Raw genomic sequence first — 27,795 nt, forward strand, 5'->3', positions numbered from 1 at the left:
GTAGGACTGGGAGGGGAGAGCGCATAGTCGCAGAGTCAGGGAGGGGACCTCACCACCTGTCTCCTCCCTGAGGTCTTAGAACAGATACAAGAAATTCCAGGCGAAGGTCCCACAGGTGAGCGTGTGCCTGCGAGAGCCGTGGCCGCTGCATAGGGAGGGCCCCGCGGAGTGGGGCGGCAGCTCTGGGAGCTGTAGGTGTCCCCATTAGCGCGGGAGTCTCCGCCCCCGGAGGAACCTGGGCCTTGCGGGTGAGAGTCCCGAGCGAACGCGTCAGCCCGGGTGTGCTCTCTACGGTCCAGGGGGGCCAGGGCCTTCTTCGGGTGGGCCCGCCGCCCCTCCCGCAGGCCGCAAGCCGCTCCTCCGGGGTCGCAGGGCTCAGTTAAGAGCCGGGGAGGGGAGAGGCTGGGCGAGCTCTCCCTCCGCACCGTCCCGCTGGGCTCCAGGGCAGGGGGGTGTCCCGGAGTCGTCCCCGGCTCCGCCCCCGAGGCCCCGCCCCGCGCCCGCCTCCCCGGCCGCCCCCCGAGCGAAGCCAGCCGCGGACGGCCAGTCGCGGCCCGGAGCTGCGAAGCTCGGATCTTCTCCCCCGTCTGGCCCGCTCTCGACCCGCGCGCTCTGCTGGGCCATGGAGCCGGCCCCCGACGCCCAGGAGGCGCGCACTGTGCGCGAGGCGCTGGGCCGCTACGAGGCGGCGCTGGAGGGTGCGGTGCGCGCGCTGCACGAGGACATGCAGGGCCTGCAGCGCGGCGTGGAGCGGCGAGTGGCAGAGGCGATGCGCCTGGCCGGCCCCCTGGCGCGCACGGTGGCCGACCTGCAGCGGGACAACCAGCGGCTGCAGGCGCAGCTCGAGCGCCTGACGCGCCAGGTGGAGGCGCTGGGCTTGGCCAGCGGGATGTCCCCGGTGCCCGGCACTCCTGGCACGCCCAGCCCCCCGCCCGCGCCCGGGGTTCCCGACCGCGCGCCCCGCCTGGGCAGCGCACGCTTCGCCAGCCACGCCACCTTCTCGCTGTCCGGCCGCGGCCAGGTGAGCTCGGGGGAGCGCGTGCGCTGGCGCCAGGGAGTGGGGCTCCGAACCGGGTGCCGCCCCTTCGCCCCGACTGCCTGCCTCTGCTCGCGTCTGCGGGTTTGGGGCCTTCACCGGCCGCTCGGACTAGGTGATGGGGGTCCTGCCGCCCCTCCGGAGTTGGAGAGGGCGGGGGGAGGACCGCTTAGCCTGCCAGCTGCACCTGTCTTGGTCCTCCGCCCTTTTTTAGAGCCAGGCTCTGTTTGCTCAGAGTCCTGTCTCCCTCTCTCCTCTGTCCCATGACATCAACGGCTTGGGCGCCGAAGTCCGGCCCCTGACTGTTCAGCACTGCCTGGAGCCACGCGGGGCATGTTAGAATGGTCGACACCCCTGCCTGACCCCCACCCTCCATTCACGCTCCCCTGCGTTGCCGCTTCACTGAGGCCTGACGGCTCCGGTTATTGATTAACTCAGATTGAGAACTCAGGCCCCTGGATGTGTGGGGAGGGGGGCCGAGGGGGACGCGATCAGCAGCGGCTTTTGGGAACTCTCCATCGCAGGGGGCAAATCCCTTACCGTGAAGGGAGAGAGGTGGAAACCCGCCTTGAGCCGTGTCTAGATTCCTCGGGTCAGTGACTAGCCAGAGGCCCACACCACGTGGGGATGGGGCGGAGGCCGACGTGGACCAGTCACTACCTTGCGCATGGGCCACCCAGAGCAGTTAGAATGTTTCCATGGTGTGTGCAGTGGCCCTTGGGTGGGATTTTCCATCCTGATCAGGCATGTGCTCTCGGGTTGGGTTCCCAGGATCTGGGGCTGTGTAGCCTGCACCTGCTCCCTCCTTGGTGCAATCCCTGGGGCTCTCAGATTTCCCGCTGTGGGCTGGGCTGGACCTCAGGGGGCCTGGAGGAGGGTATCAGATTGGGCCTTCCCCCTGGAGGTCCCATCCAGGGTGGGAGATGGCCCCAGACCAAGTTTAGGCAGCCAGAGATGTTTTGCTCCAAACACAGTAGTTAGCCCCTTCTCAGTGGGTATCTCAGCAAGGCTTTGTGCTGGGGGCCTGGGGCTTGCTGCTACTGGTGCAGATGGGGGTGGGGTGGGGGCTGTGCAGGAAGCCTCAGAAAGGCTGAAAGTACTCACTGGTGAGTGCAGCCTCGAGGTATGCGAGTGGAGTGGGCAGTGGCGAATGCCCCTAGTGTGCTGGGCAGAGGAGTTGGGCTTTGCCCGGCCTGTAAGAAGTTCTTAAACATGTCATGGTAGCAGAACCCGGGAGTGTCCCAGTGCTCCGTGTGAAATGTCTGGAAATGTGGATACACTTAAGTCTGTCTTATGAACATGACACTCTACATGACCATGGTCTAAAATCACCACTGTGAGCTCACACGTGCCTCATCAACTGTGTCATCGGTTGTTTCTGAGGTTTTATTTGAACATGCATTTGCTATTTGTCTGCTCATAGCAGCAGCTGTCCAAATTAAAAAAAAAAAATGTCAGGTTCACATATACATGTAGATGTGTGTGTACACACAAAGAGAGAGAGAGAGAGAGAGAGAGGGAATTCTCTCCAGTCGTGATTTTTGTCAATGGAGATTAGCCATTGTTCACTGGCACCAAACTAGTCCACTAGGTTAGGAGTTGGTGGGTGAAGCTCAGGATGAGGGTCTTCTTTGCATCTGGCAAGCCCTCTTAGGGGTGGATGGAAGGTGGAGGGTGGCTGGAGGTGGGTAACTTGATTGTGATGGTCCAAGGAGAAAGGAAAGGTCTGAGCTGGGCCGTGGGCCTTGGTGTGTAGAGGGGCTGCCTTGGACAGGGTTTCAGAGGGGGAATGGGCAGATGGGGTAGTCTGAGAGGGGAGCTCTGACTTGGGGGACTGCTGGGTCACAGATCTGGGGTGAGATGCTGGGTTCCACCCGGGTCGTGCTGAACATGAGGGGACTATGGGAACTCCAGGTGAAGCTGTCCCAGAGCAGGTGGATTCATGGATCTGGTGCTCCACACAGTGAGCAAGCCTGGAGATTAGGGAGCTCTCTGGGCAGAAGCAAAGAGTCTGAAGGAAATAAAAAACAGACCGGGGAACTGCCAGGGAGTGAGGAGGACCTGAGTGCACTCTCAGCAAACCAGAGAGGGAGCCCTCCTGGAAGAAGAGGCTGGGATCAGCGAGGATGCGTCGGCCTGTTGGGGAGTGAGGATGGAGACCCAGGCACCCAGGGGCGTGAGCAGCAAGGGTAGCTGAGCACTGTGGGTGGAACATGGCTATGGTCCCCAGTTGGGTTAGAGGCTCTGCACCCCTTGAGCCCTGGCTCCCGGGGCCTGAGGCAGCTGCCGCTGGGCTGACCCCCGAAGCACCAATCCCCATCTCTCTTGCTGTCCTCCGTCTCAGGAGCATTGTCACAGCCTCCAGACCAGTGTCCAGCATTGAGAGGAGGGACTGTGTGGAGCCATCCCCATGCTCTGGCTCATGTCCTGTGACCAGCACGATGTGATCAAGAGCTTGGTCACACTCAAGGAGCCAGGGCTCAGGGTGAGACTGGAGTGTGGACCATGGACAGAGAGTCACAGCCGCACACCAGGCTGCTGGGTGTCTGACCTCTCAGACTTTGTGTCTGTGTAGTGGGGGTCTGGGTGGGACAGTCTCATCCCATCCACATGAGCCAGGGATGGCTGTACTACCTGGCATTGTAGAGGCTGGTGTCACACTACCCCTCTGTAACAAGCAATGACATTTAGAGACCCAATTCCTTTCAAACTGGGGACTGAAGGATTGGAGGTAGATTGTCTCCAATATATAAATGTCCCCTGAACTCAGTACAGGAAGGGTTGATCAAGTAATCCTGTCTGGCTGAGAGCAGGGAGCTGGGAGCCAGCTTGGGGCCGGGGGTGGATGGTGGCAGCTTGAGGCCAGGCCCAGGCCCCAGCAGGTTGGGCCAGAGCTGTGGCCTGGAAATGTCATCCTCAGCTGAGCTGGAGCCACTGGGTCCCTATGCCCGAGGCAGCGGAGGCCCCAGGAACAGCTGCCAGGAGCCCCATGTCAGAGGCCCGACCATGAAAGAAGCCAGACTCGCCTTATCTGCCTTCCTTTCCCAGACACACTGTGCGATAAGAGAGTTAAATGCTTTAGGGAGAAGTTTGAATTAAGTCCTTTCAAACGGTGGTGTGAGTGGAGGAGGGCCGGGTCAGCAGTGTGAACTGTCTTAGGATGGGGCTCTGGCCCTGCGTGGGTCTCGTCCCCATGGATGGGCCCGTGCAGATCAGGCAGCACCCAGAAGGCCTGAAATATTCTTCCTTCCCCTACAAAAATGTCTAAAAGCTTTTCCAATAAGAAGGTCCCTGAAATCAGACTTAGCTCATCACCCTTCCGCCTTTCCCATGAGTGTCTCAGGCCTGGGCTCCCTCATGGGGCACCTCCCCTTTCTCAAAACAAAGCCGAGCTGGGGAATCTTGGGGGGTACCAGGCCAGCTCAACAGGACCTGTCCCCAGCCCCAGGGCTCTCCAGCGATTTCTGCCCCGGTCCCAGCATACCGAGGCCCCTCCCTGGTTTCCTTCCGCATGACGGCGACAGGCTGCCCCCATCAAAGGAGAGCAGTAACCCACTGGGGACTCTGCGGGGACAGCTCGTTCCAGCCCAGCCCTTTGGTTGAAGAGCTCTGAGTTCTGTGAAGGTCCCACTGGGTGGTGACCCCAGTCCCCCGCCTTTTCCTCACACTCATTGGCTAAGACAGATCCCGTGGGGCCGGGGCTCATACTGACCCAGGTCCTGGAAGACAACTTTGCCTTGAGTTGTCCTCTCTGCCCCCTAGAAGGCCAGAGCACTTTGTGGACAGAGCCCTGGTTTGGGGTGGGAGACCTGAGTCCCGTACTTTGGCTCTGCCACTACCTTTAGTCATGGTGTGGGGTTTAGGGGTTCCCCCTGCCCCGCCCCACGTCTTGCTTTCCCCATCTGTGTGATGATGGGTTGGAGGGTGGTCTCAGAATAGCCCCTTGCGCCTTGACCTAAGGCACGGGCAGACCCCTTTCCCCAGGTGACGAATGCTTCTAGTCGTGGGGCAGGGGAGCTTGGGAGTCTGGGCTCAGCCCCACACCCCAGCCTGCATTAGCCCAGCCCCTTCCCCTCCTCCCTTTGCCGGAGAACCCTCAGCAGTGATCTAACCAGAATAGAACTTACTCCCAGTCTGGTGTAGCGCCTGGTCCCCTGGGGCATCATGGGGGTTGTTGAGGGGGCTGCAACGTGCAGGGACAGGCGTCTGTGGAGGACCCCCCACCCACCTATACAGAAACATATTTCCTGGGAAAATGGTTTCACCCTCAGCCTTTCCCCCCAGGGCCCCGCCTGGACCTGTGGAACCTGTCAGACGAGAGCAGGGTGGGTGAGGGGGCACGGAGACCCCAGAGCCTGGTGACTGTGGGGGCTGGGGTTCCAGCTGGACTGGCTGGTTCTCCTCCCGCTGCCGACATGGTCTACACGGCCACAGTGTGGCTCTAGGGGCACCCATTCTGCTCTGCATGCTGGGAGACGCCCTGTGCTTTTCTTGCATTTCTGAGAATGGGCCTGGCCTCTCCTCCTCCCACTCTTGAATCAAGAGCTGAGGGGTCGCCGCCTCTCCAAGGCTGGCTCTTCCCAGGCTCTGGGTCCTATCTGCTGTGAGCTCCCCAGTGACCCCACTCTGCAGATGCTCCCCTCACCTTTCTCACCCTATGAATGTGGTCTTGCCTCTTCCTTCTGGAAAAACCCCTCAGACCCTTTCCCCTGGCTTCGCTCAGGGCTAAAGTTACTGCGCTGTCTTCATTTCTCTGGGACCCCTCTGCTAGGCCATCTCCTGTCCCCCGACCCCCTGTCCCCCGCCCCATGCTTCTGATCACCCATGACCTCTTCTTTTGCTGAACCCAATGGATGCCTGGTTGGATTTCCTCTTCACCTTTTCCTCAACCCCAGGCTGCCTTTGGACGCACCTGGCTTTTTTTTTTTTTTTTTTTTTGAGACAGAGTCTCGCTCTGTTGCTCAGGCTGGAGTGCAGTGGTGCAATCTTGGCTCACTGCAACCTCCATCTCCTGGGTTTAAGCAATTCTCATGCCTCAGCCTCCTGAGTAGCTGGGACTACAGGCACCCACCACCATGCCTAGCTAATGGTTGTATTTTTAGTAGAGATGGGGTTTCACCACGTTGGCCAGGCTGGTCTTGAACTCGTGACCTCAAGTGATCCACCCGCCTCGGCCTCCCAAAGTGCTAGGATGACAGGCGTGAGCCACCGCGCCTGGCCCCGTGCCTGGCTTCTTGACTCCCTTCCTTCCTGGCCTTGGCTTTCTCACCATTCTTCAGGGGCTCCTCCTATGTCTCTGGCTGCTCCTCATTCTCCGCAGACTGCTCTGTTGCTTCCTGAAATGTGGGGGCCTCATCCCAGGGCCCCTAAGCTGCTCTTCCTCTGCTGGGCTTCCAGGAGCCCAGTGGATGCCCCTGACTCCTGTTTTTCCATGTTCATCCTTCTTTTCTCTTAAACTCCAGACTCAAAAATCCAGCTACCTCCTCAGCTCCCTGATGCTCCAGGTGCCCCAGGCCCTCAACACGTCCCAACTGAAACCCTCATTTAGCCCCTAAACCTGCCCTGACCCACCAAGTCTGGGCTTGGGAGAGGCTTGGCACCCTTCCTCTTCCATGTCCACCCAGTCTCCCAGCCAGATCCCTTTTCCCCAAAGCTCCGAGTCCTTCTTGCCCGTGGCCCTCCCAGTGCCCCATCTCCCCTCCCCAGGTTCCTGCCCAGGACTAGTGAAGTGTCTTGCCATCTGGTCTCCACTCTCTGGCATCTTCTGAAGGGTGTGCCTGAAACACAGAGCCGAGGACCTTGGGCTCCTTCTTGTCTAAGGCGTCGAGTACCCAGGGCAGGCAGCTTGGGCGGCAGGGCCGGCAGCTTGGGCGGCAGGGCACTTCTCCATCTGCCTGCGTCCTGGACGGGCATGATCAGAATACCTGTGCCTTGATGTCTCTCTGCAAAAGCAGACACTAATCACTCTGCTGGGCGTGCCCTCCCTTGCTCCTCCACCGGGCTCACTCTGGATGTGGCTCAGGCACCCCTGCCTCTGAGAAGCCCTCCTTGCCCCACTGGGTCAGATGAAGCCTGTGTGAGGCATCCTTATCCTGACACGGCCCCCTCTGTTCACCAGCCTGGCTCCCCTCCCGGACTGATTCCCCCACGGCAGGGTGGCACCTCCCGCACTGGTTGCAAGAGGAGCTGAGCCATCTGGGGCCAGGGATGCATCATCATTTGCCTGGGAACCTTGTAGACCAGGGGGCATCTGGGAGAGGCACAGCCGACCTCTCAAGCCGCTCGTCCTGGGCTCGTGGTGGAGCCCCCACCAGCCCCACAGACACTCTCAGCCGTTCACACGCCCTGGCTGTGAGGAGGGCAGGACCAAGGTTGAGGACTTCTCCCCTGGCCACACGTGCCAGCTGTTTTTCGCTGTATAACTTTGGGCAGGGCACATGCCCTCTGGGAGTCCTCGGGCCCCATCTCTTAAATGGCTCTGGCAGCACCTACCGGGGAGGACAGTTGCTATAAGTGGTGTTTAGAAGGTGTTGCTATAAGGATAGCACCGGAAGAAGGGCTGGATGTTTGGTAGATGCCGAGTGGCACTTGCCTAGCCTGCTCCCGTTTCTCAAACAGGGAAACAGACCCAGAGGGGAACTGATGTGGCCCAGGTCACATGGGTGGGTGGCAGCACAGCCTGGATCCCAGGCTCCCCACTGGCTCTTGGCCTTGGCTGTCTTGTCTGCCCCCACCTGCCCCACCCACTACTACTGCCCAGCTGGGATGGATGAGTCGCATGGAGCTGATCAGGCGCTTGCACTCTGCATAGCCGGGTAAATCTTGTGTCCCCGCCTCCCACGGAAAGACCTCATCGTGATCAGGGCTCTGTGGCTCATCGTTGGCCCAGAAGGACCTGGTGCCACTGGTTCCTGCTGCCCCTGCACGGGTAGCCATGCCGACCTGGCCCAGCTGAGAGGGGCAGGGGGCGAGGCACTCCTGACCCCATCATCTGGTCCAGCCTGGGGGAAAAGGTGAGGTGGCCTAATGTCATTGGAACCCTCCATCTTGACTTCTGTCCTCAGCTTTTTGGGACGCTGGGAGGAGCCCTGTGGAGGTGTTTGCCTCCCAGGATCGCAGGGGCTCAGCAGTTGGAGTGGGGCCATCCCAGCTTTTGCTGTGTGACTTGGCCCGTCACTTTCTTCCTGGGGGCTGTTGTCTCTCAACATGATTGGTGTTTTGCCAGAACAGGAGGGGATTTGGGGGTGGGCAGCTTTTGGGGGTGGGCAGCTGGCCCTAGCTGATGGGGTCTCGGTGACATTTGTGTCTCTGTAGAGTTTGGATCACAATGAGGCCAGTGAGTCAGAGATGAGAAAGACCTCAAACTCCTGCATCATGGAAAATGGGCACCAGCCGGGGGCAGGTAGGGCTGACGGCAGAGGAGGGGTGGCTGGGTAGGTTTGGGGGTTAAGTAAGGCCTTGGTCAGGTATCTGTGCCAGGCTGGCCCTTGGCCTGGCATCGGGGGGACTCTATCCTGAACCCCAGCAGGGAGAGAGGCTGCCAGGAGAGCAGCGTCATTCAGTAGAACTTGTGAAACACAGAGGGAAGTTGGGAGATCTCAGGAGGTAGTGAGCTCTCCTGTTTCTAGAGGAAAGCAAATAGAGGCTGAGGAGCCGACTAGTATTTATTAAGCTGGCCATGAGGGGAAGTTGGGAAAAATCAATTCTGGTTGGAGCAGTAAGATATCCCTGGTAGGGGAGGTCAGAGAGGCTGGAGCAGTCAGGGAGGCCTTCCTAGAGGAGGTGGGAGGAGGGCCCAGGGAGGCTAGAGCCCTCCTGGGAGGTCTCAGGCCCCTGTGGCTGCCACAGCTGACCACCCACCCATGCTGGTCACATGTTCCAGGTCCAGGCGATGGACCCCCTGAGATTGCCCAAAACTTCTCAGCACCAGATGCCCCCAGGCCTCGTCCTGTGAGCCTCTCCTTGCGGCTGCCCCACCAGCCAGTCACGGCCATCACCCGAGTCTCTGACAGGTTCTCTGGGGAGACCTCAGCTGCAGCTCTATCACCCATGTCTGCTGCCACCCTGGGGGGCCTCAACCCAAGCCCCAGCGAGGTCATCACGCCCTGGACTCCCAGTCCTAGCGGTATGAGCTGGAGAGCGTGGCCTTGGGGCAGACCTCCCCTTGGGATGGGAGAGGGAAGGCCGGGGCTGGGGAGAGGGAGTCGGTGGGTGACATGGAAAACGAGGGGCTAAGCCCAGCCCTGCCTCTGCCTGCCATGTCAGCCCCTTCCCTTAGCCCATCCTCCCGGGCTACTGCCCAGAGATGCTGTGAAATAGCGTCATCCCCTGGTGGGGGCGACCGTGGCTTTTATTACAGTTGGAAGGTGGCCTCTTGCCCTGCACGTTGGGCACTGTCCCCTCCCTCAAGGCCCCAGGCCTGACTTGGGCCTGTGGCCAGTCCTCCGTGGTATGTCCTGGAGGAAGCTGTGTGGGCCTCTATAGGGAGGGTTTGGGAGCAGTGTTCACTGGATACATGGCACGGGCCCTGGGCTCTGTGCTCTCAAGAGCAGGGCGGGGACAGTTGAAAAGACCTCTTTGATGTTGTTGCTGTGTGTGCCCATCCTCCTTTCTCCTCCACTGTCTGCTGAGGCAGGGCCAGCTTAGCCCAGAAGGTTAGCTCATCCATGCAGTGATGCCGGGTAAATGAGGCAGGGCTGGGTCAGAGGAAGGGAGGCTATGGCGGGCCCTCCCTGGGGCCAGGGTTTGTTACTTCTCTCCCTCTCTCTTCCACAGAGAAGAATTCCTCTTTCACGCGGTCTGTGCCAAGCTCTGGCTACGGGGCAGTGACAGCAAGCAAACATAGCAGTAGGTGAGTCAGGGCCCGTGTTCCTGTGGGGTCGCTGCGCCCCAGGTGTCTTCTCTGCTTTGGACGCAGGCCGCCCAGGGTTGGCCCTGGGGTTGGTGCCTCCAGGTAAGGCTCGGGGCTGGATCTCGGGAGCGCTGGGCGGCAGGATGGGGGGAAGGTCTGAGCAGGGGGAGTGAGGCAGTGGGCCTCGGTGGAGAGTTTCATTTGGAGAAATATGGTCACAGGCTGGTTTCTTTGTGGGCCCTTCAAGTCAGTCAAAAGATTGGAGGAGTGGCCGGGCGTGGTGGCTCACACCTGTAATCCCAGCACTTTGGGAGGTTGAGGTGGGTGGATCACCTGAGGTCAAGAGTTCGAGACCAGACTGGCCAACATGGCGAAACGCTGTCTCCACTAAAAATACAAAAATTAGCTGGGCATGGTGGCGGGTGCCTGTAATCCCAGCTACTTGGGACGCTGAGGCAGGAGAATCGCTTGAACTCGGGAAGCGGAGTTTGCAGTGAGCCAAGATGGTGCCACTGCTCGCCAGCCTAGGTAACAGAGTGAGACTCTGTCTACAAAAAATAAATAAATAAATAAATAAATAAATAAATAAATAAATAACAAAAAAATATTGGAGGAGGCCTCTCAGCCGGCAGGAGGGAGAGGACAGGAGCTTTGTCTTCTTCCATCCCAGCCAGCTGGGGTCCCTCAGAGCCCGGAACTTCCTGCCCACGGGCTGCGAGCAGGGGCAGGTGAGCAGGTCCTTCCCTGTGGCACAGGCCTCCCCTGCCAGCCAGCCAGTGGGACTGTGATTGGGGATGGGGGTAGGGTAGCAGGCTTGGCTTTTTTTTTTTTCTTTAATAATAAAAGGAGAATTGTGACTTTCTGGCAAACCGTTTTGGGGAAAACAAAGGGGGTCTTATCGCATGGTGGTGGGGGCAGGAGGCCTGGTCCCTCCGGGGCTGGTTCTGAGCACACCTCCTGCCTGAGGAGGGGGTCCCTCTGTCCTCCCCAGGCATTGACACCTGCAAAGGGGTGGTTATGTCCAGATCGGGCCCAGCGTCTCCTGAGTTGAGCCTATTGGCCAGTCCCTCCAGCCAGCACAATTCAGAAAACCTGTCAAACCAGCTAGGGACGGGAGCAAGGGGGCCTCTTCTCTGAGCGCCCATCAGGGTGCAGGCTGCCTTGTCCACACTCAGTGCAATGGAGACCTTGGGGCCTGGTGAGCTAGTGATGGCTGCTGGGCCCAGGTCCCAACTCGGCGATTCTTTCCTCAGCCCACCGCTGGTGACACCACCCCAGTCGCCCGTGTCCCCGCAGCCGCCAGCCGTAACTCAGGTCCATCGGCAGGGGGAGCGTCGCAGGGAGCTGGTGAGGTCGCAGACGCTGCCCCGCACCTCGGAGGCACAGGCCCGGAAGGCATTGTTTGAGAAGTGGGAGCAGGAAACGGCGGCCGGCAAGTACGGATGCCCACTCACAGACAGGCCCGGCCCCACGGTGTGCCCAGACGCAGACGGGGGTTGGGTGGGTGCAGCAGAGCAAGGTTCAGCCCTGTCCTGTTCCCCAGGGCGCTGTTGCCCAGGACAAGATCTCTTGGGCAAGGCACAAAGTTAGGGCTGGGCCACAGGGCAGCTTGGGGGGACAGGGGACCCCAGTTGTTGGGGGAAGATGGCTGTGAGGCAGGGAGCCAGGAAGGCCTGGTGAGAGCCCCTCTCTCCTCCTCCATTCCCGAGGCCCCCTGTCCTGTCTCTGGTGCCGCCAGGCTGCCCTCACACCCACATTCCCCAGGGGTTGTGGCTCCTCTGGTTTCTGGGCATGACCGGGGACTGGATGGGGACTGGGATTCCTGGCCAGAGCTGGGAGCCCCAGCATGGGGTTGGTCTTGCCCGAGGACCGAAGGTGATGCCACGGGGCCGAGTGGCCTCCAGCCTGCTACTAGGTCTCGAGAGACGGCCCCTCGGGCTCCAGCCCACCTTTGCATATTCAGCCAGTCCTCGTGTCAGTGCATGGTATTGATGCCTGCTGTGTGCAGAGTGTGGCCCAAGCGTGGTATTGATGTCTGCTGTGTGCAGGGTGTGGCCCAAGCGTGGTATTGATGCCTGCTGTGTGCAGAGTGTGGCCCAAGCGTGGTATTGATGTCTGCTGTGTGCAGGGTGTGGCCCAAGCGTGGTATTGATGCCTGCTTTGTGCAGAGTGTGGCCCAAGCATGGTATTGATGCCTGCTGTGTGCAGGGTGTGGCCCAAGCGTGGTACTGATGTCTGCTGTGTGCAGGGTGTGGCCCAAGCATGGTATTGATGCCTGCTGTGTGCAGAGTGTGGCCCAAGCGTGGTATTGATGTCTGCTGTGTGCAGGGTGTGGCCCAAGCGTGGTATTGATGTCTGCTGTGTGCAGGGTGTGGCCCAAGCGTGGTATTGATGCCTGCTTTGTGCAGAGTGTGGCCCAAGCATGGTATTGATGCCTGCTGTGTGCAGGGTGTGGCCCAAGCGTGGTATTGATGTCTGCTGTGTGCAGGGTGTGGCCCAAGCATGGTATTGATGCCTGCTGTGTGCAGAGTGTGGCCCAAGCGTGGTATTGATGCCTGCTGTGTGCAGGGTGTGGCCCAAGCGTGGTATTGATGTCTGCTGTGTGCAGGGTGTGGCCCAAGCATGGTATTGATGCCTGCTGTGTGCAGAGTGTGGCCCAAGCGTGGTATTGATGTCTGCTGTGTGCAGGGTGTGGCCCAAGCGTGGTATTGATGTCTGCTGTGTGCAGGGTGTGGCCCAAGCGTGGTATTGATGTCTGCTGTGTGCAGGGTGTGGCCCAAGCGTGGTATTGATGCCTGCTGTATGCAGGGTGTGGCCCAGGCCTTGTGGGATAATGAAGACGACAGCCAGTCCCTGCTCGACTCTAGTGAGGGGGACCGACCCCGGACATCTCCCCACTGGCCCCAAACAACCTGGCCTAGGCCATTAGGGACTGTCCTTGGGGCCCAGAAGAGGAACTCATCCCTCCTGGCTAGGAAAGAGCCATCAGGGAAGGAGGCACCCCATTAAGAGGGGAGCTCAGAAGGAGGGGTGGGAGGAAGGAACCGGGAAAGGTGTTCCAAAGCAGAAGCAGGGGCCTAGGGCCATGTGAGCCAAGGTCTTCTGTCTCAGGATTCCCAAGTGACCCCTGCTTCCTGGACGGGGAATAAACAGGGGACCTGGAGGGCTGTAGGGGTGTGGACGGTCCTGCCACATACCATCAAAGGAGGCTGTGTCGCTGGTACGTGGGCCGTGCCGTGGACGTGGGCACAGCTGAGCCCACGTGTGCCACCAGCATCTCCCCTGGGTGAGCAGAGCAGGTGGGGGCACCCTCCCTGGTGGTGCCGGGACAGCCTCCCCTGCCCCAGGCCCGCACTGGGAGATGGCAGCTGGAGGGGCCCCCGCAGCAGGCCTGCCGTCTCTCCGCAGGGGCAAAGGCGAGGCCCGGGCCAGGCTGAAGCGGTCGCAGAGCTTCGGCGTGGCCAGCGCCAGCAGCATCAAGCAGATCCTGCTCGAGTGGTGCCGCAGCAAGACGCTGGGCTACCAGGTGAGCCCCGGCTCCCCTCTGGCTGCTGGGACGCCCCAGCCAAAAGCTTGACCAAGCGTCGCTCCTGTCCTTATTCTCCCGCCTGGGCAGGAGCCCGCTGAGGCTGGGGTTAAGGGGTAGGAACCACGGTAATTATGCCTTCCGAGTGGGTGCCCAGCTGCCCTCCCGCACTGACCCCACTCACCCTGTTGCAGCACGTGGACCTGCAGAACTTCTCCTCCAGCTGGAGCGACGGCATGGCCTTCTGCGCCCTGGTACACTCCTTCTTCCCCGATGCCTTTGACTACAACTCCCTGAGCCCCACGCAGCGGCAGAAGAACTTCGAGCTGGCCTTCACCGTGGCCGAGTGAGTATGGTGGCTCCTGCTGGCTACCAGCCCCAGCCCAGTCCCTGAGCCCAACTTCTTCCCCAGGTGGGGCATGGGGGCGAGTGGGATGTCGGGCCGCTGTCTGCAAAGCTGAAGGACCCTGGGGCCATGTGGTCTGTGTACCTCTTGTGCAGATGGGAAGACTGAGGCCTGGAGAGGGATTTTCCCAGAGTCACACAGCACTCAGTGGTGGAGGGGGACTCTGTTCCTGGGGACCTGCCCTTTTTGCTAGGTGCCCAGCTTCTGAGGTGCACTCTGGGAGACCAGCCACAGACCAGGCATGAAGGGCAGCAGGACAGGGTCCCCCAAAGCTCTGAATCTGTCCTCTCTGGACTGATGGAGAGATGCCGTTGCTTGCATGAGCCACAGCTGCCAGTTAGCAAGGAACTGGATACGACCTGGGCCACTTAAAAGGAGATTTTTGCTTCCAATAAGATTTTCCTTCCCGAAATGGTGTTCTGGCATTTATTGTGAAATTGCCTAGCTTCTTAGGTCCCACCTCTAGGGTGAAGATTTGGGGGTGGCTCTGGGGTCAGGAGGCACCTGGAAAGCCAGTTCGGGATTTGGTTTTTGGCCGAGGGCCTCAGGAGAGTTGGCAAAGTCAGGTCTGTCTGCCAGGGCTCCAGCGGGGGACGGGGGCACAGTCAAGAACTGCGCGAGGAGAGTTTAATAAAGGGACCCTTTACAAAGGCGTGGGCAGGAATGAGGTCGTGGGTCAGGCCTCATGCAGCAGCCTCGGGATAACAGCAGTGTGGCGGATCCCAGCCCGTGGCCTGGGTGCGGAGGACTGTCTGATAAGAGCTGCGCTTTGGGCAAATGGTTGCAGTCAGCTCACTGCGACTTGGCAGGGAGGGAGCTGTGGATAAGTGTCCCAACCTCATTCCCCTCCTGCCTCACGCCAGGGCCTCATGGTGACTGAACCCAATCTGAAGACAGAGGGCCAGGGCTGTGGTTCATCCTGGCCCCCAGGGCAGGGAGCAGGGCACAGATGAGTGGTGTTCGGGGCTGCCCAATGCTAAGCTCTCTGAAGCTCAGAGAGCAGTAAGGCCGTCCCCAAAGCCGAGTCTTCTGGAGGGCGCGTTTGTTATTCTCTCCCTGCCTTTGTGCCTTGTGTTGTCAGCCTCTGACGTCGGTCTACAACCGACCTTGTTTGTTTCTGGTCTGAGTCCTCAGTGCCCACATTTAAGAGTGGTCCTTGGCCGGGCACGGTGGCTCCCAACTGTAATCCTAGCACTTTGGGAGGCCAAGGCGGGTGGATTGCCTGAGCTCAGGAGTTCGAGACCAGCTTGGCCAACACGGTGAAACCCTGTCTCTACTAAAATACAAAAAATTAGCCAGGCATGGTGGCAGGCGCCTGGAGTCCCAGCTACTCAGGAGGCTGAGGCAGGAGAATTGTTAGAACCCAAGAGAAAGAGGTTGCAGTGAGCTGAGATCGTACCACTGCACTCCAGCCTGGGTGGCAGAGTGAGACGCCATCTCTAAAAAAAAAAAAAAAAAAAAAGGGAGTCCTCATGGGCTTGTTGGGTTACAGGAGCCTCACCCCAGGCCTCACCTGCCTTCCTCATTCCTTTCCCAGCCCAACCACCAACCACCTGGCCCCGGCCCCAGCCCTGGCCCTGGCCCACCACCCCGGCCCCTGAGCCTGGCCAGGGAAAGAATCAGAGCCAGTGGGTCTTGTAACCTGCACTTGGTATTGTAAGTCTCGCTTTGACCTGAGACAGCTGCCCCTCTCTGGGGCAGCAACTCTCACTCCGAGGGCAGAATCAAGACTGGCTCTGAGCTCCTTAGCCTGAGTTTTTGGAATATTGGTATCAGCCCTGTTATGTTGCCTTGGATGACGCGCTTGGACTGAGCCCCCTGGGGTCACAAGAACTCCTTGTATACTTTAAAAGCCTTTCTGTCTTGGCTGCTTGGGGTTAGCTGTCATCCTAATTGCAGAAACAGCTCTGGACGAGCGTGTTGTGCAACTGGATCCAGACGATGGTGTGGTGGAGCCAAGGGGAATGGGTGGTGCAGGGAGCGGGCAGCTCATGAGGATGGGGCCCAGCTGCCGAAGCCCAGACGTGGCAACCATCAATCAGACTGTCAGAGGACACAGGGTCAGGGTATCGGGGTGGATACCCCAGCACCCACCCCAGCGGCAAGATCATCCTAGCACCCACTCCAGTGGTGAGGTCATCCTAGCACCCACTCCAGTGGTGAGGTCATCCTAGCACCCACTCTAGCAGCGAGGCTGTCCTAGCACCCACTCCAGCGGCAAGGTCACTCTAGCACCCACTCCAGCGGCAAGGTCACTCTAGCACCCACCCCAGCAGTGAAGTCATCTAGCACCCACTCCAGTGGCGAGGCCATCCTAGCACCCACCCCAGCAGTGAGGTCATCTAGCACCCACTCCAGCGGCAAGATCATCCTAGCACCCACCCCAGTGGCGAGGTCACCCCAGCACCCACTCCAGTGGTGAGGTCATCCTAGCACCAACTCTAGCGGCAAGGCCGTCCTAGCACCCACTCCAGCAGTGATGTCACCCCAGCACCGCACCCCAGTGGCAAGGTCATCCTAGCACCTACCCCAGTGGCGAGATCATCCTAGCACCCACTCTAGCAGCAAGGCTGTCCTGGCACCCACCCCAGCGGCAAGGTCACTCTAGCACCCACCCCAGTGGTGAGGTCACCCCAGCACCCACTCCAGCGGTGAGGTCATCCCAGCACCCACTCCAGTGGTGAGGTCATCCTAGCACCCACTCTAGCAGCAAGGCCGTCCTAGCACCCACTCCAGCGGCAAGGTCACTCTAGCACCCACCCCAGCGGCAAGGTCACTCCAGCACCCACCCCAGTGGCAAGATCATCCTAGCACCCACTCCAGTGGCGAGGTCATCCCAGCACCCACTCTAGCAGCAAGGTCACTCTAGCACCCACCCCAGTGGTGAGGTCATCCTAGCACCCACTCCAGCAGCAAGGCCGTGCTAGCACCCACTCCAGCGGTGAGGTCACCCCAGCACCCACTCCAGCGGTGAGGTCATCCCAGCACCCACTCCAGTGGTGAGGTCATCCTAGCACCCACTCTAGCGGCAAGGCCGTCCTAGCATCCACTCCAGCGGTGAGGTCACCCCAGCACCGCACCCCAGTGGCAAGGTCATCCTAGCACCTACCCCAGTGGCGAGATCATCCTAGCACCCACTCCAGTGGTGAGGTCATCCTAGCACCCACTCTAGCAGCAAGGCTGTCCTGGCACCCACCCCAGCGGCAAGGTCACTCTAGCACCCACCCCAGCGGTGAGGTCATCCTAGCACCCACTCCAGTGGCGAGGCCATCCTAGCACCGGCTCCAGCGGTGAGGTCACCCCCACACCCACCCCAGGGTGAGGCCACACTGTCTTGTAGGATTCTTCCTTGTCTAAGTCCAGTGATGCCCGCTTATGCCCTGGTCACCTTGGTCACCCTCTGCCCTAGACCAGGCTAGGCTGTGGCAGGGAGAGGGATGCCCCGGGCCATGGGGTGGTGGCCCCATGCCCCAGCCTGCAGGGAACACAGCTCCCCTTGGCAGCCAGAACCAGAGCGATTCCGGGCTGTGTTTCCCCAGCACGAGGTTTGAGTTCAGGGAGCTTCTAGACTCCAAACAGATGTTTCTTCTATTCCCAGCTTGGTGGGGTGATGGGGAGGCAGCGGCGGAGGCTGGTCCAGGTTTTGCCTTCTGCCTTCCCGGAGCACACAGCAGGGTAAAAACGTGGGCCCCGCCTCCCGGTGGCCTGGGCCTGCTCCAGCTGTGGAGGGGGCAGGGAGGATGGGTCTGATGAAGCCGCTGAGATGAGTTCTTGCTTTTCTGCTGACGTTCTGCTTTTTTTTCTGGCGTGGGGAGGGGCGTCCACCGCAGGCCTGTGCGGGGGGGGGGGGGGGGGTTGGGGGAGTTTGCTCAGAGCCTGGGAAGAGGCCTCCCCTCATGACTCATCCGTAAGATTATCTCCCAGGTACTAGGGGGAGAGGGCTGGGAAGACTGGCTCGCCTGCCTGGGGCCTCTGGGAAGGACGACAGCTTGGATCACCTCCTTTGTTGGACAATAGGCTGGTTAGAAGAGCTGGCGGGAAAGCGCAGGGACACCTGCCTGAGGGTACTAGCTGTCAGTGTCCTCACCGATGTTCCTGAGGTTTGCGGCGAAGGCTGAGCAGACGCACGCATGCTGCTAAAGCCACCCAGGGTCGTGCAGGCAGCAGGACCACAGAGCTAAGAAAGGCAGCCTGGGGGCAGGCAGGGTGGGATGAGAGGAGCCTGGGGTCTGACAATGACAACTTCTGGAAGGGAAAGGAGGACACAGGTCCCCAAACCACGGGTTCACCTTGCGTGAGGAATGAAGCATTTCCCCGAGCAAGTGCCTTAAAGGCACAAGGATCAAGGATGCACCAGGGACCTTTGGAGTAAAAGTGGTGTGTGCTGCCCTTCCCCAACCCCCACCTGATAATTTATGGTCCCAGAGATTCCCGGTGGCCTAATCTGTGTGAATGATGCGGTGTTGACAGCACAGCGAGCTTCCCTTGCCTAACAGGTGTTCAGGGTCTGGAACGAGGGAGGACCGGCCCCTTTTATGGAAGGGGCTGAGTCGGGCGGGCGCCTGACCCTTCTGCTGCAGAGGCCCAGTGCAGGACGTGCAGCCCCAGGCTTCCCGCTTGCCCTGCGGGGAATGTGTCCTGCTCTCGGGTTACGCTGGAGCAGAAGGGCCTTCCAGGCTATTTGTAGTGCCCATGTGTCTCTGTCTAAAACCAGATAGGAGGCAGTAGTCCCAGTCCTGGCATCCTGGTCTGCATTTAGAGCAGGCTTAAAAAAATAAAAATAACCCCCAAGCCCATCCTCCAGCTCCCTTACAGGCCAGCCCTGTGGTAGCTGAAGCTCACAATAGACAGGAGTAGGAGAAAACCCTTTCAGCCTTTTCCCCACCCCACTGATGCAGGGCGTAAGCAAAGGCACTTTAAAAATGGTCGTTGGGATTGGCCGCGCACAGTGGCTCATGCCTGCGATCCAATCCCAGGACTTTGGGAGGCCAGGGCAGGTGGATTGCTTGAGCTTAGGAGTTTGAGACCAGCTTGGGCAACGTGGCAAGACCTCACCTTTACAGAAAATACAAAAAATTATCTTGGTGTGGTGGTGCACACCTGTGGTCCCAGCTACTTGGGAGGCTGAAGTGGGAGGATCGTTTGAGCCCGGATGGCAGAGATTGCAGTGAACCCAGATGGTGCCACTGCACTCCAGCCTGGGCAACAGAGTGAGACCTCATCTCAAAAAAAAAAAAATGTAGTCAGCCCATGTTAACTCTGGTTCTTGCTATGGAATGGCAGTTAAAGTGATTTGTACTTTCTCCTTTGAACTTTCTGTTTGAATGATTGACTGAGTGATTGACACAAGGTCACACTTTGTCTCCCAGGCTGGAATACAGTGGTGCAATCACAGCTCACTGTAGCCTCAGACTCCCAAGCTCAAGTGATCCTCCTGCCTCGGCCTCCCAAGTAGCTGGGACTACAGGCACATACCCCCACACTTCGCTATTTTTTTTTTTTTTTAGAGACGGGGTCTCACTATGTTGGCCAGACTGGTCTCAAACTCCTGGCCTCAAGTGATCCTCCCGTCTCAGCCTCCCAAAGTGCTGGGATTACAGGCATGAACCACCGCACTTGGCCTGTTTGAATCATTAAAACAAACCTGTATCATTTTTACAAAAGCAGTTGTTGTTTTTTTTTAATTTAAAAGGCAATTGGGACCTCTAATATTTGGAGACTCAAACATTTTTTATAAATGTCAATGCTGATCATCACTTTCTTTTTCTCCTGTCTCCCAAGTTTTGTCCAGCCTATGTCTGCAGCTTCCAGGAATCTTGCCATCATAGGTCAAATATCCCTTATCCAAAATGGCCTGGGACCAGAAGTGTTTTGGATTTTAGATTTTGGAATATTTGCATTATATAATACTTACCGGTTGAGCATCCCAAATTTAAAAAATCCAAAGGCTCAAAAATCTGAAACTTTTTGAGTGCCAGACACAATGCTCAAAGGAAATGCTCATTGGCGCATTTTGGATTCGGTATGATGAACCTGTGCCATTGAAGCTGGCGCCATGTCTCTGAGGGAGAGTGCTCCCTTTGCAGGGACAATCTGGGGTGGAAGGCAGGTGCTTTTTTTTTTTTTTTTTTTTTTTTTGAGATGGAGTTTCGTTCTCGTTGCCCAGGCTGGAGTGCAGTGAAATAATCTCAGCTCACTGCAACTTCCACCTCCTGGATTCAAGCGATTCTCCTGCCTCAGCCTCCCGAGTAGCTGGGATTACAGGCATGTGCCACCATGCCCAGCTAATTTTTGTATTTCTAGTAGAGATGGGGTTTCACCATGTTGGCCAGGCTGGTCTTGAACTCCTGACCTCAGGTGATCCTCTCGCCTCGGCCTCCCAAAGTGCTGGGATTACAGGCATGAGCCACGGCACCTAGCTAATTTTTGTATTTTTAGTAGAGACGGGGTTTTGCCATGTTGCCCAGGCTGGTCACGAACTCCTGACCTCAGGTGATCCGTGGAAGGCAGGTGCACTTGAAGGTCTGCTGTGAGCTGTGCTTCAAAGACAGAGAATGCTCTCTGCCTGTGGGAGGCGGAATTTGGAGCTCCCCAGGAAAAGAAGTGGGTGAAGAACAAAGGTGGCAGGTGAAGAAAAGAGGGAGCCAGGAGACGGCGGTTGTGTGTTGCATATTGTGACCCCTCCGTGCTCCCCTAGGAACCCCTACACTCTCATGTACTCAACTTAGAAATAACAACAGTGGGGACCAGATGGATCATGGCCCAGTGCCTTTGTTGCCTACTGGGGAAGCCGGCGATCTGGACAGCGGAGGATGACACAGGGCATGGCATCCACTCCCATCCTGTCTGCCACCCTGGACTTGAAGACTTGCCACCAGGGCAGGGGCCCACCAGGGGTCATTATCAGAGGGTAAACACAGCCTCTAGAATGAGGAGGGGGTCAGCTTGCTGTCTTCTGCAGAGGCTGGACAACACCCGGAAAATGCCGGCAATTCTGAGGGCCTCCTATGAAGTGGGTTAGGGAGTGGCAAGACCTGGTTCAGAGAGGTGGGTCCTGGGTATCCTTTGTGGGGACAGTGAAGGAACCAGAGCTCTTTAGTTCAGAGAAAGACATGGAAGGAAGGTTTTCTTCTGGCGTGTGAAGGGTTCTTACATGGGGGAAAAAATTAGACTGAGAATAAGTAGCCTTATGGGGTCAGTAGGTAGAAAGTACACACAGGCACAAACAGCGTAAGAAATGTTAGAAGAACTTTCTCGTGGTCAGAGCATCTGCAGAGGGTTCTGAGCTGTCCTTGGAGGAAACTGGGTCCCCTTTCCCTGGACCCTGAGATGAACAAGCTGAGGCAGGGCCTTTATAGAGGTGATTGGTGCTTCTGATGGGGGTGTTTGGATGGTTGGAGGTCCTAGAGTCCTTATGCTGTCCCTACTTAACATGTGGCACCACTGAGGCCACCACCGTCAGTGCTGATAACCAGAGCATGTGTGGAGCCTGTTTCTACACACCTGGGATCCTCCAAATAGCAGGTGTGGGAGTGGAGGTGCCCCAGCTGTGTGGCAGGTGGAAAGGAGGGCACCAGATATGAAATGATCGCTCAGGAAGGTGAACTCAGGTCCCCAGCCTCTCTGAACTCAGATTTTCTTTTCTTTCCTTTTTTTTTCCCTTGAGATAGAGTCTCACTCTGTCGCCCAGGCTGGAGTGCAGTGGCATGATCTTGGCTCACTGCAACCTCCGCCTCCCGAGTTCAAGTGATTCTCCTGCCTCAGCCTCCCGAGTAGCTGGGACTGCAGGCATACGCCACCACACCCAGCTAATTTTTGTATTTTTAGTAGAGACGGGGTTTCACCATGTTGGCCAGGCTGGTCTCCAACTCCTGACCTCAAATGATCCGCCCACCTCAGCCTCTTAAAATGTTGGGATGACAGGCATGAGCCACCGCGCCCGGCCTGAACTCAGATTTTTCAATCCTTTATCATCGACAAAGCACCTTTGCATGCCTGCTCACATCAGAGGGCCAACTTCCCTGACATCGAGCCCTGCCCTGGCCTGTCCCAGGGAGAAAGGGTGCCCGCTCATTGGGCCAAACCCACTCATCACCCGACCAAGCCTGTTGGATTCACTTACAGGCCACCCGCTATAACTCCAAGCAGGAGGTGGGGAGGGGATCCAGGGCAGATGTCTCCATTTCGCCTTGACATTTGGTTTCTGATAGGAGGCCTGGCGTCCAGCCAGCACAGCAGAGCAGGGCCTGTGGGTTATGTTACAGTCTTGTCTCTGGAGCACACAGCCGCGTGAGTCCTGGTAGAAAGTGCTGAGTGCGTCGTGCCAAACTGGGATGGGTCAGAGGAGTCTTGCTCGCTCACTGGGGTCTCCCCTCTGGCTGGGCTCTCTGGGGAACAAGATGCATAAAGACACATTGTGGAATCACAGCCTCACAACAGGCCCACTGGGAGGGACAGCAGAGGTGGTATTCTGATTTTTTTCTTTTTTTTTTTTTTTTTGAGACGGAGTCTCGCTCTGTCACCAGGCTGGAGTGCAGTAGCACGATCTCGGCTCACTGCAACCTCCACCTCCTGGGTTCAAGCAATTCTCCAGCCTCAGTCTCCCAGGTAGCTGGGATTTCAGGCGTGCACCACCATGCCTGGCTAATTTTGTGTTTTTAGTAGAGACAGGGTTTCACCATGTTGGTCAGGCTGGTTTGGAACTCCTGGCCTCAGGCGATCCGCCTGCCTCGGCTTCCTAAAATGCCGGGATTACAGGTGTGAGCCACCGTGCCTGGCCAGTATTCCGATTTTGTGCTAAGGAAATGGGCACAGAACAGTGAAGCAATGGGAGGAGTTGGGGTTTGAACTCGACTGTTTTGATTTCACATTCAGGCCTCTTCTCTGTGATCCACCCTGCTTCTTAAAGCAAGGCGTGATCATCAAAATGGCAACAAGAATAATCTCTGACTTTTTTGTTTGTTTTTGTTTTGTTTTTTTTGAGGCAGGGTCTGGCTCTGTACCCCAGGCTGGAGTGCAGTGGTGCAATCTGGGCTCACTGCAGCCTCCACCTCCTGGCCTCAAGCGATCCTCTCACCTCAGCCTCGAGTAGCTGGGACTACAGGTGCACACCACCATGCCTGGCTAATTGTTAAAACTTTTTATAGAGACGGGGTTTTGCTGTGTTGTCCAGGCTGGTCTCAAACTCCCAGGCTCAAGTGATCCTCCTGCCTCGGCCTTCCAAAGTGCTGGGATGACAGGCATGAGCCACTGTGCCCGGCCTAATCTTTAACATTTATTAGCTCTTTCAATGTGCCCTTTGCTGTTCCACCTGATTTGCATGGGTTTATAATTTTCATACCACTCTTTCGAGGTGGATATAATTCACAGATGGAGAAACTGAAGCCCAGAGAAATGAAGTGTGTTGCCCACAGATACATAGCTCGGAAGAAATGGAGCTGGGATTTCAACCCTGACAGCCACGCACTTATTGATGGAAAAAAAAAAAAGACTGGAGACCCCTGGAACTACAAAAGTACACACAGCTGCTGAAGGAAGGGCACTGACAATCGGGCCAAGTGCGATCGTTTTTGCCTTTTTGGTTCTGCCTGATAATGTCAGGCCGGCTCCATCTGGTGCCCAGGGGACCCAGGCATACTGTAAGCAGAGTCAGAGGAGGCAGGGGGCGCAGGGCTGGGCATTCCAGAGGCTGGCTGTTGTTATTTCAGGACTCGCTGCTGAGATGAGCAGGGCGATGCGTCTTGACTGTTGACGTTCCTCCTCCCACGCTCACAAGGCCTTCAGCCTCCCTCTGAGCCCCAGTGAAAGGCCACAGTGTACACACGAGTCTAAACCAGTGAGCCAAAAGTGAAACCAGTATTTCCCAGGGCAGGAGGCAGAGGGCCCTGGGGGGCTGGGGGCGGTGCGGCAATGATTTTAGGCAATCTCTTTTTTTTTTTTTTTGAGACGGAGTCTTTCTTGCTCTGCCCCCAGGCTGGAGTGCAATCACACGATCTCGGCTCACTGCAACCTCTGCCTCCTGGGTTCAAGCAATTCTCCTGCCTCAGCCTCCCGAGTAGCTGGGACTACAGGCACACGCCACCACGCCCGGCTAATTTTTGTATTTTTAGTAGAGACAAGGTTTCACCATATTGGTCAGGCTGGTCTCGAACTCCTGACCTCAGGTGACCCGCCTGCCTCGGCCTACCAAAGTGCTGGGATTACAGGTGTGAGCCACCACATCCAGCCTACTTTTTTTTTTTAACTTAAATATAGTTTCACTTCAAATTTAAATACAATATGCCAGGTACTGTGGGTCACCTGTGCCTGTAATCACAGCTACTCAGGAGGCTGAGGTGGGAAGATCGCTTGAGGCAGGCGTTCAAGACCAGTCTGGGTAACATAGTGAGACCCCATCTCTACAAAACTATTTTTAAAAAACTAGCTGGGCGGGGCATGGTGTCTCACACCTGTAATCACAGCACTTTGGGAGGCCAAGGCAGGTGGATCACCTGAGGTCAGTAGATCGAGACCAGCCTGGCCAACATGGTGAAACCTTGTCTCTACTAAAAATACAAAAAAAAATTAGCCAGGCGTGGTGGCAGACACCTGTAATCCCAGCTACTCGGGAGGCTGAGACAGGAGAATCACTCGAATCTGGGAGGCAGAGGTTGCAGTGAGCCAAGATTGTGCCACTTCACTCCAGCCTGGGCAACAAGAGCAAAACTCTGTCTCAAAAACAAAACAAAAAAACAAACAACTAGCTGGGCATGGTGGTGTGTGCCTGGAATCACAGCTACTTGGGAAGACAAGGCGTGAGGATCACTTGGGCCTAGGAGATCGAGGCTGCAGTAAGCTAGGATCGTGCCGCTGTGCTCATGCCTGGGCAACAGAGCAAGCCCCTGTCTCTAAAAAAAATGCCAAATTAAAGAAAGTAAGTCTGTTTAAATGAAAACATGAATTGTACAGGTGGCTCATAAATCTGGGAGTTTGGGAAACACTGTATTGGAGTCAGTGACTCCAAGGGTTCTGCCAGGGTTATCTGAATTCCCCGCTGGTGGGTCCTTGGGAACCTCTGGCTGCAGGCTGAGCTCTGTGCCCGGGACCGAGACACCGGCCCTGTCGCGGCTGTGGGGCTGGCTGATGGCTGGGACCGCCGTTCTGACGGGGCTTGTGTGTTTCAGGAATCTGGCCAACTGTGAGCGCCTCATCGAAGTGGAGGACATGATGGTGATGGGCCGCAAGCCGGACCCCATGTGTGTCTTTACCTATGTCCAGTCGCTGTACAACCACCTGCGTCGCTTCGAGTAAAGCCCCTGAGCCTGGATTGCCAAAGAGCAGCCCCAGGAAGAGGCCGGGGGTCCGCTTGCGATTCCCCAGCCAGGATGCCCCCAGGAGCCTTGCCGTTTGGTGTGAGCGCGCTGTTTGTTCTGTGGCATGTGACCGCACTCCCCTTCGAGCCCAGCTGTGTTACTGATTAAAAGTACTGCTGAGCTGTGGTCCGACAGCGCTGATCGCAGCCAAGGGCTCGGAGGAAAAGGAAAAATTATGAGAGAGAGAGAGAGACATTGGTGCTAAGTAATGATCTTCCTAAAGAAATGCTTGTGTTTATAGCTTCCAGAATGCTAATCTACAATTTTCCCTCTGGTCAATTCGATACATCGGCTTTACAGGGTTACAGTGATTACCAAGTGTTTTTTTTATCAAAATACCCAGAGTTTTTTACTTCCTCACGCGATTGTAGGTTCCTCTCCTCCCGCCCTCTGGGCCACTGCCAGGAAACAGAGAGACCGCTTAATCAGCAGCTTGACAAAGAAGACCGCAAGTCTTGGGAAGAAACAGTTTAATCACTCCCAAGTCCTGGGCAACAGATGACCTTCAAGTCACCTCCGCTCTCCGGGGAGATGGGAAGGCTCTCCTCTTGGTCCCAAAGTCCTCCTGTTCTTCCCAGGAGGCCCCACAAGTGTTTGGCTAAGCACAGGCTCTCGGGAATTTAACACTTTTGGGGAAGGAATAGGCCCTTTGTGCTGAGAGAGAGTTTTTATTCACATCTTTTTTAGGGGATTTGCTGCAGATATTTATAAAAAGTAACTCCCTCTGTACCACTGACCCATTTGTACATAAAAAAGATGTGCTGAATTTTGCTTGGGGTTTGTCATTTCTGTTTGGGAGATGGGAGTTCTGTGAATAAGAGACTTTGCACACCTTCCAAGTGAATATCCACTACATTCCACCCCTGTTCCTGCACTTAAATCACTGGCCTGGAAAGCTGAAGATGGCATTTGCTGTCATCTCTGATCATCTCTGAGTGTGCCTGTCTCCCATCTCCATGTTGTGGAAGGAGCGTCAACAGAAAGTTCCCCTTGAGATCTGTCCTCTGGATGTAGACCGCAGTGTTTGTGATAAACAGTGGCCCAAGACAGCAGGGTTTGGGGTGGTCCCGCACTTGGAGGAAGCCCATCAAGGAACGTTGGTTTATTTTCACAGCTGTTTGGTGGTAGGACTTTCATAGAAAAATCTTGAGATTCTATAGAGCTCCAGCCATTAGCTTATTCTCAGCCAAGAATCATTGTATAATTGGGTTGGATTTTAGCCATGCACTTCTAAACCTTCCCTTTAAGGAGCGGATCTGTGTCTTCACCTCACGCAGCCGGCTCTCAACACCAGTGCCTGTGTGCCTTTGTGGGGTCCCACGTGTCCCTTGGGTGGTATATTGGGGGGTGGGCAGGAGATCCCTGGGGGTGTCAGGAGGAACATGGCAGAGCCTGCAGGTGGGTGAGCAGTATTCTCCATGGATTGGTTGGTCCAGGCTGCAGTCTTGCCCTCTCTCTCAGATTCTCCCACTCTGGAAACCATTCCCTTGCTAGCTCTCTCGTCTCTTGTACGCCTGGGGAGGTGAGACCTATTATTAACAGGACACATAACTGAAGCTTAGGGTTTCAAACCTAAAGCCAATCTGGGAACACAAGGGCTCTGTAAGAAGCATGGCTATATGTTACTGAGTCCTCGCACACGTTAAATAGAGCTCTCCCGAGTTGCAGACATGGCCATACGCCCTGCGCATGAAACAGAGCAGATCCCGCCAGAATGCAGAACAATTTCTTTTAAACTTTAGGAATGGTGTCCCTCATGTCTCACATTCAGAATGAGACAGACTCGAGATTTTAAAGTTGGTTCCATGATGTTCTTGTCTGTGGTCTTTGTTGGGGGTGGGGGGTGAGAGATCATAAGACAGTTTGTGAGTTTCAAACGTGATTTTACCTCTAAGACAAAGCATGAGAAGAAAATCCAGGAAGGTCTCACAATCCCAAGATATTTGGAAACCACTATTTTAGGTCGGGGTTACGTGAACGTTCCCCATTTGTGAGACCCAATTTCATCTTGCTTTCTACCCTGGTATGGAGGAATTCACATCTTTTTTCCCCTTTCCCGAGAGAATTATTTCTTGGAGCTGCTCATAAGAGGCTTCGGTTTTTCCAGATAGATTCCTTCACCTGCATTTTGTTAAACTTATTAAGTCGGACCAAATTGGCTTGTGTGTTTCCCTGAAGTGAACGTTTCACCGGAGCCACGATGGGTTTTAGCTTTTCTGACAGCTGATGGATATTTTTCAAGGCAAGCGAGAGCCTATAAGCACTTTCTGAATATGACAGAGCACATGCTGGTGAGAGGAGACCGCACAGGCCAGGTGTTTGGGGAACAGTTTGTTAAAGCCAATGAATTTCGCAAATGTGCTAGATGATGAAGAGTTCTCAGCTTTCCCGGTTGCAGTGATCAGAACTCTGTAACTGGAGACCGGTGTGAGAGAAGATTTTATTCTCTGCCATCATGACCGGGTCTATACGACTGCAGGCAATTGCACAGAAGACTAGAAATGCTGATTCAGTTGGTCAGTTTGGGGTGGGACATCTTACCAGTCCAGCAGAACCAACTCTGGCTTGGGTTTTTCTAGCTGGTGACAGGTGACCAACTCATTCTGATGAGTTGATTACGCCTGT

The 27,795-nt window shown here is 56.8% G+C and overlaps 1 protein-coding gene across 4 annotated transcripts; it reads left to right on the forward strand.

Moving 5' to 3' along the window:
- On the forward strand, positions 1–25,936 carry SMTNL2 (smoothelin like 2). Of its 4 annotated transcripts, none has more exons than XM_003315310.5 (8): positions 1–115; positions 8,351–8,438; positions 8,919–9,161; positions 9,812–9,887; positions 11,141–11,323; positions 13,296–13,413; positions 13,608–13,759; positions 24,982–25,936. In XM_003315310.5, exons 2-8 carry the CDS (start codon positions 8,384–8,386, stop codon positions 25,106–25,108), a joined length of 954 nt encoding a protein of 317 aa, XP_003315358.1. In that variant the 5' UTR covers positions 1–115; positions 8,351–8,383; the 3' UTR covers positions 25,109–25,936. The 4 variants fall into 4 exon arrangements, with proteins under 4 accessions (XP_003315358.1, XP_016786756.1, XP_016786755.1 ...); XM_016931267.4 differs by lacking the exons at positions 1–115; positions 24,982–25,936 and adding exons at positions 527–1,021; positions 14,013–14,544; XM_016931266.3 differs by lacking the exon at positions 1–115 and adding an exon at positions 528–1,021.
- Positions 25,937–27,795: the final 1,859 nt, after the last annotated feature.

The sequence above is a fragment of the Pan troglodytes genome, chromosome 19 (assembly GCF_028858775.2).
Source record: "Pan troglodytes isolate AG18354 chromosome 19, NHGRI_mPanTro3-v2.0_pri, whole genome shotgun sequence".
NCBI classification, from domain to species: domain Eukaryota; kingdom Metazoa; phylum Chordata; class Mammalia; order Primates; family Hominidae; genus Pan; species Pan troglodytes.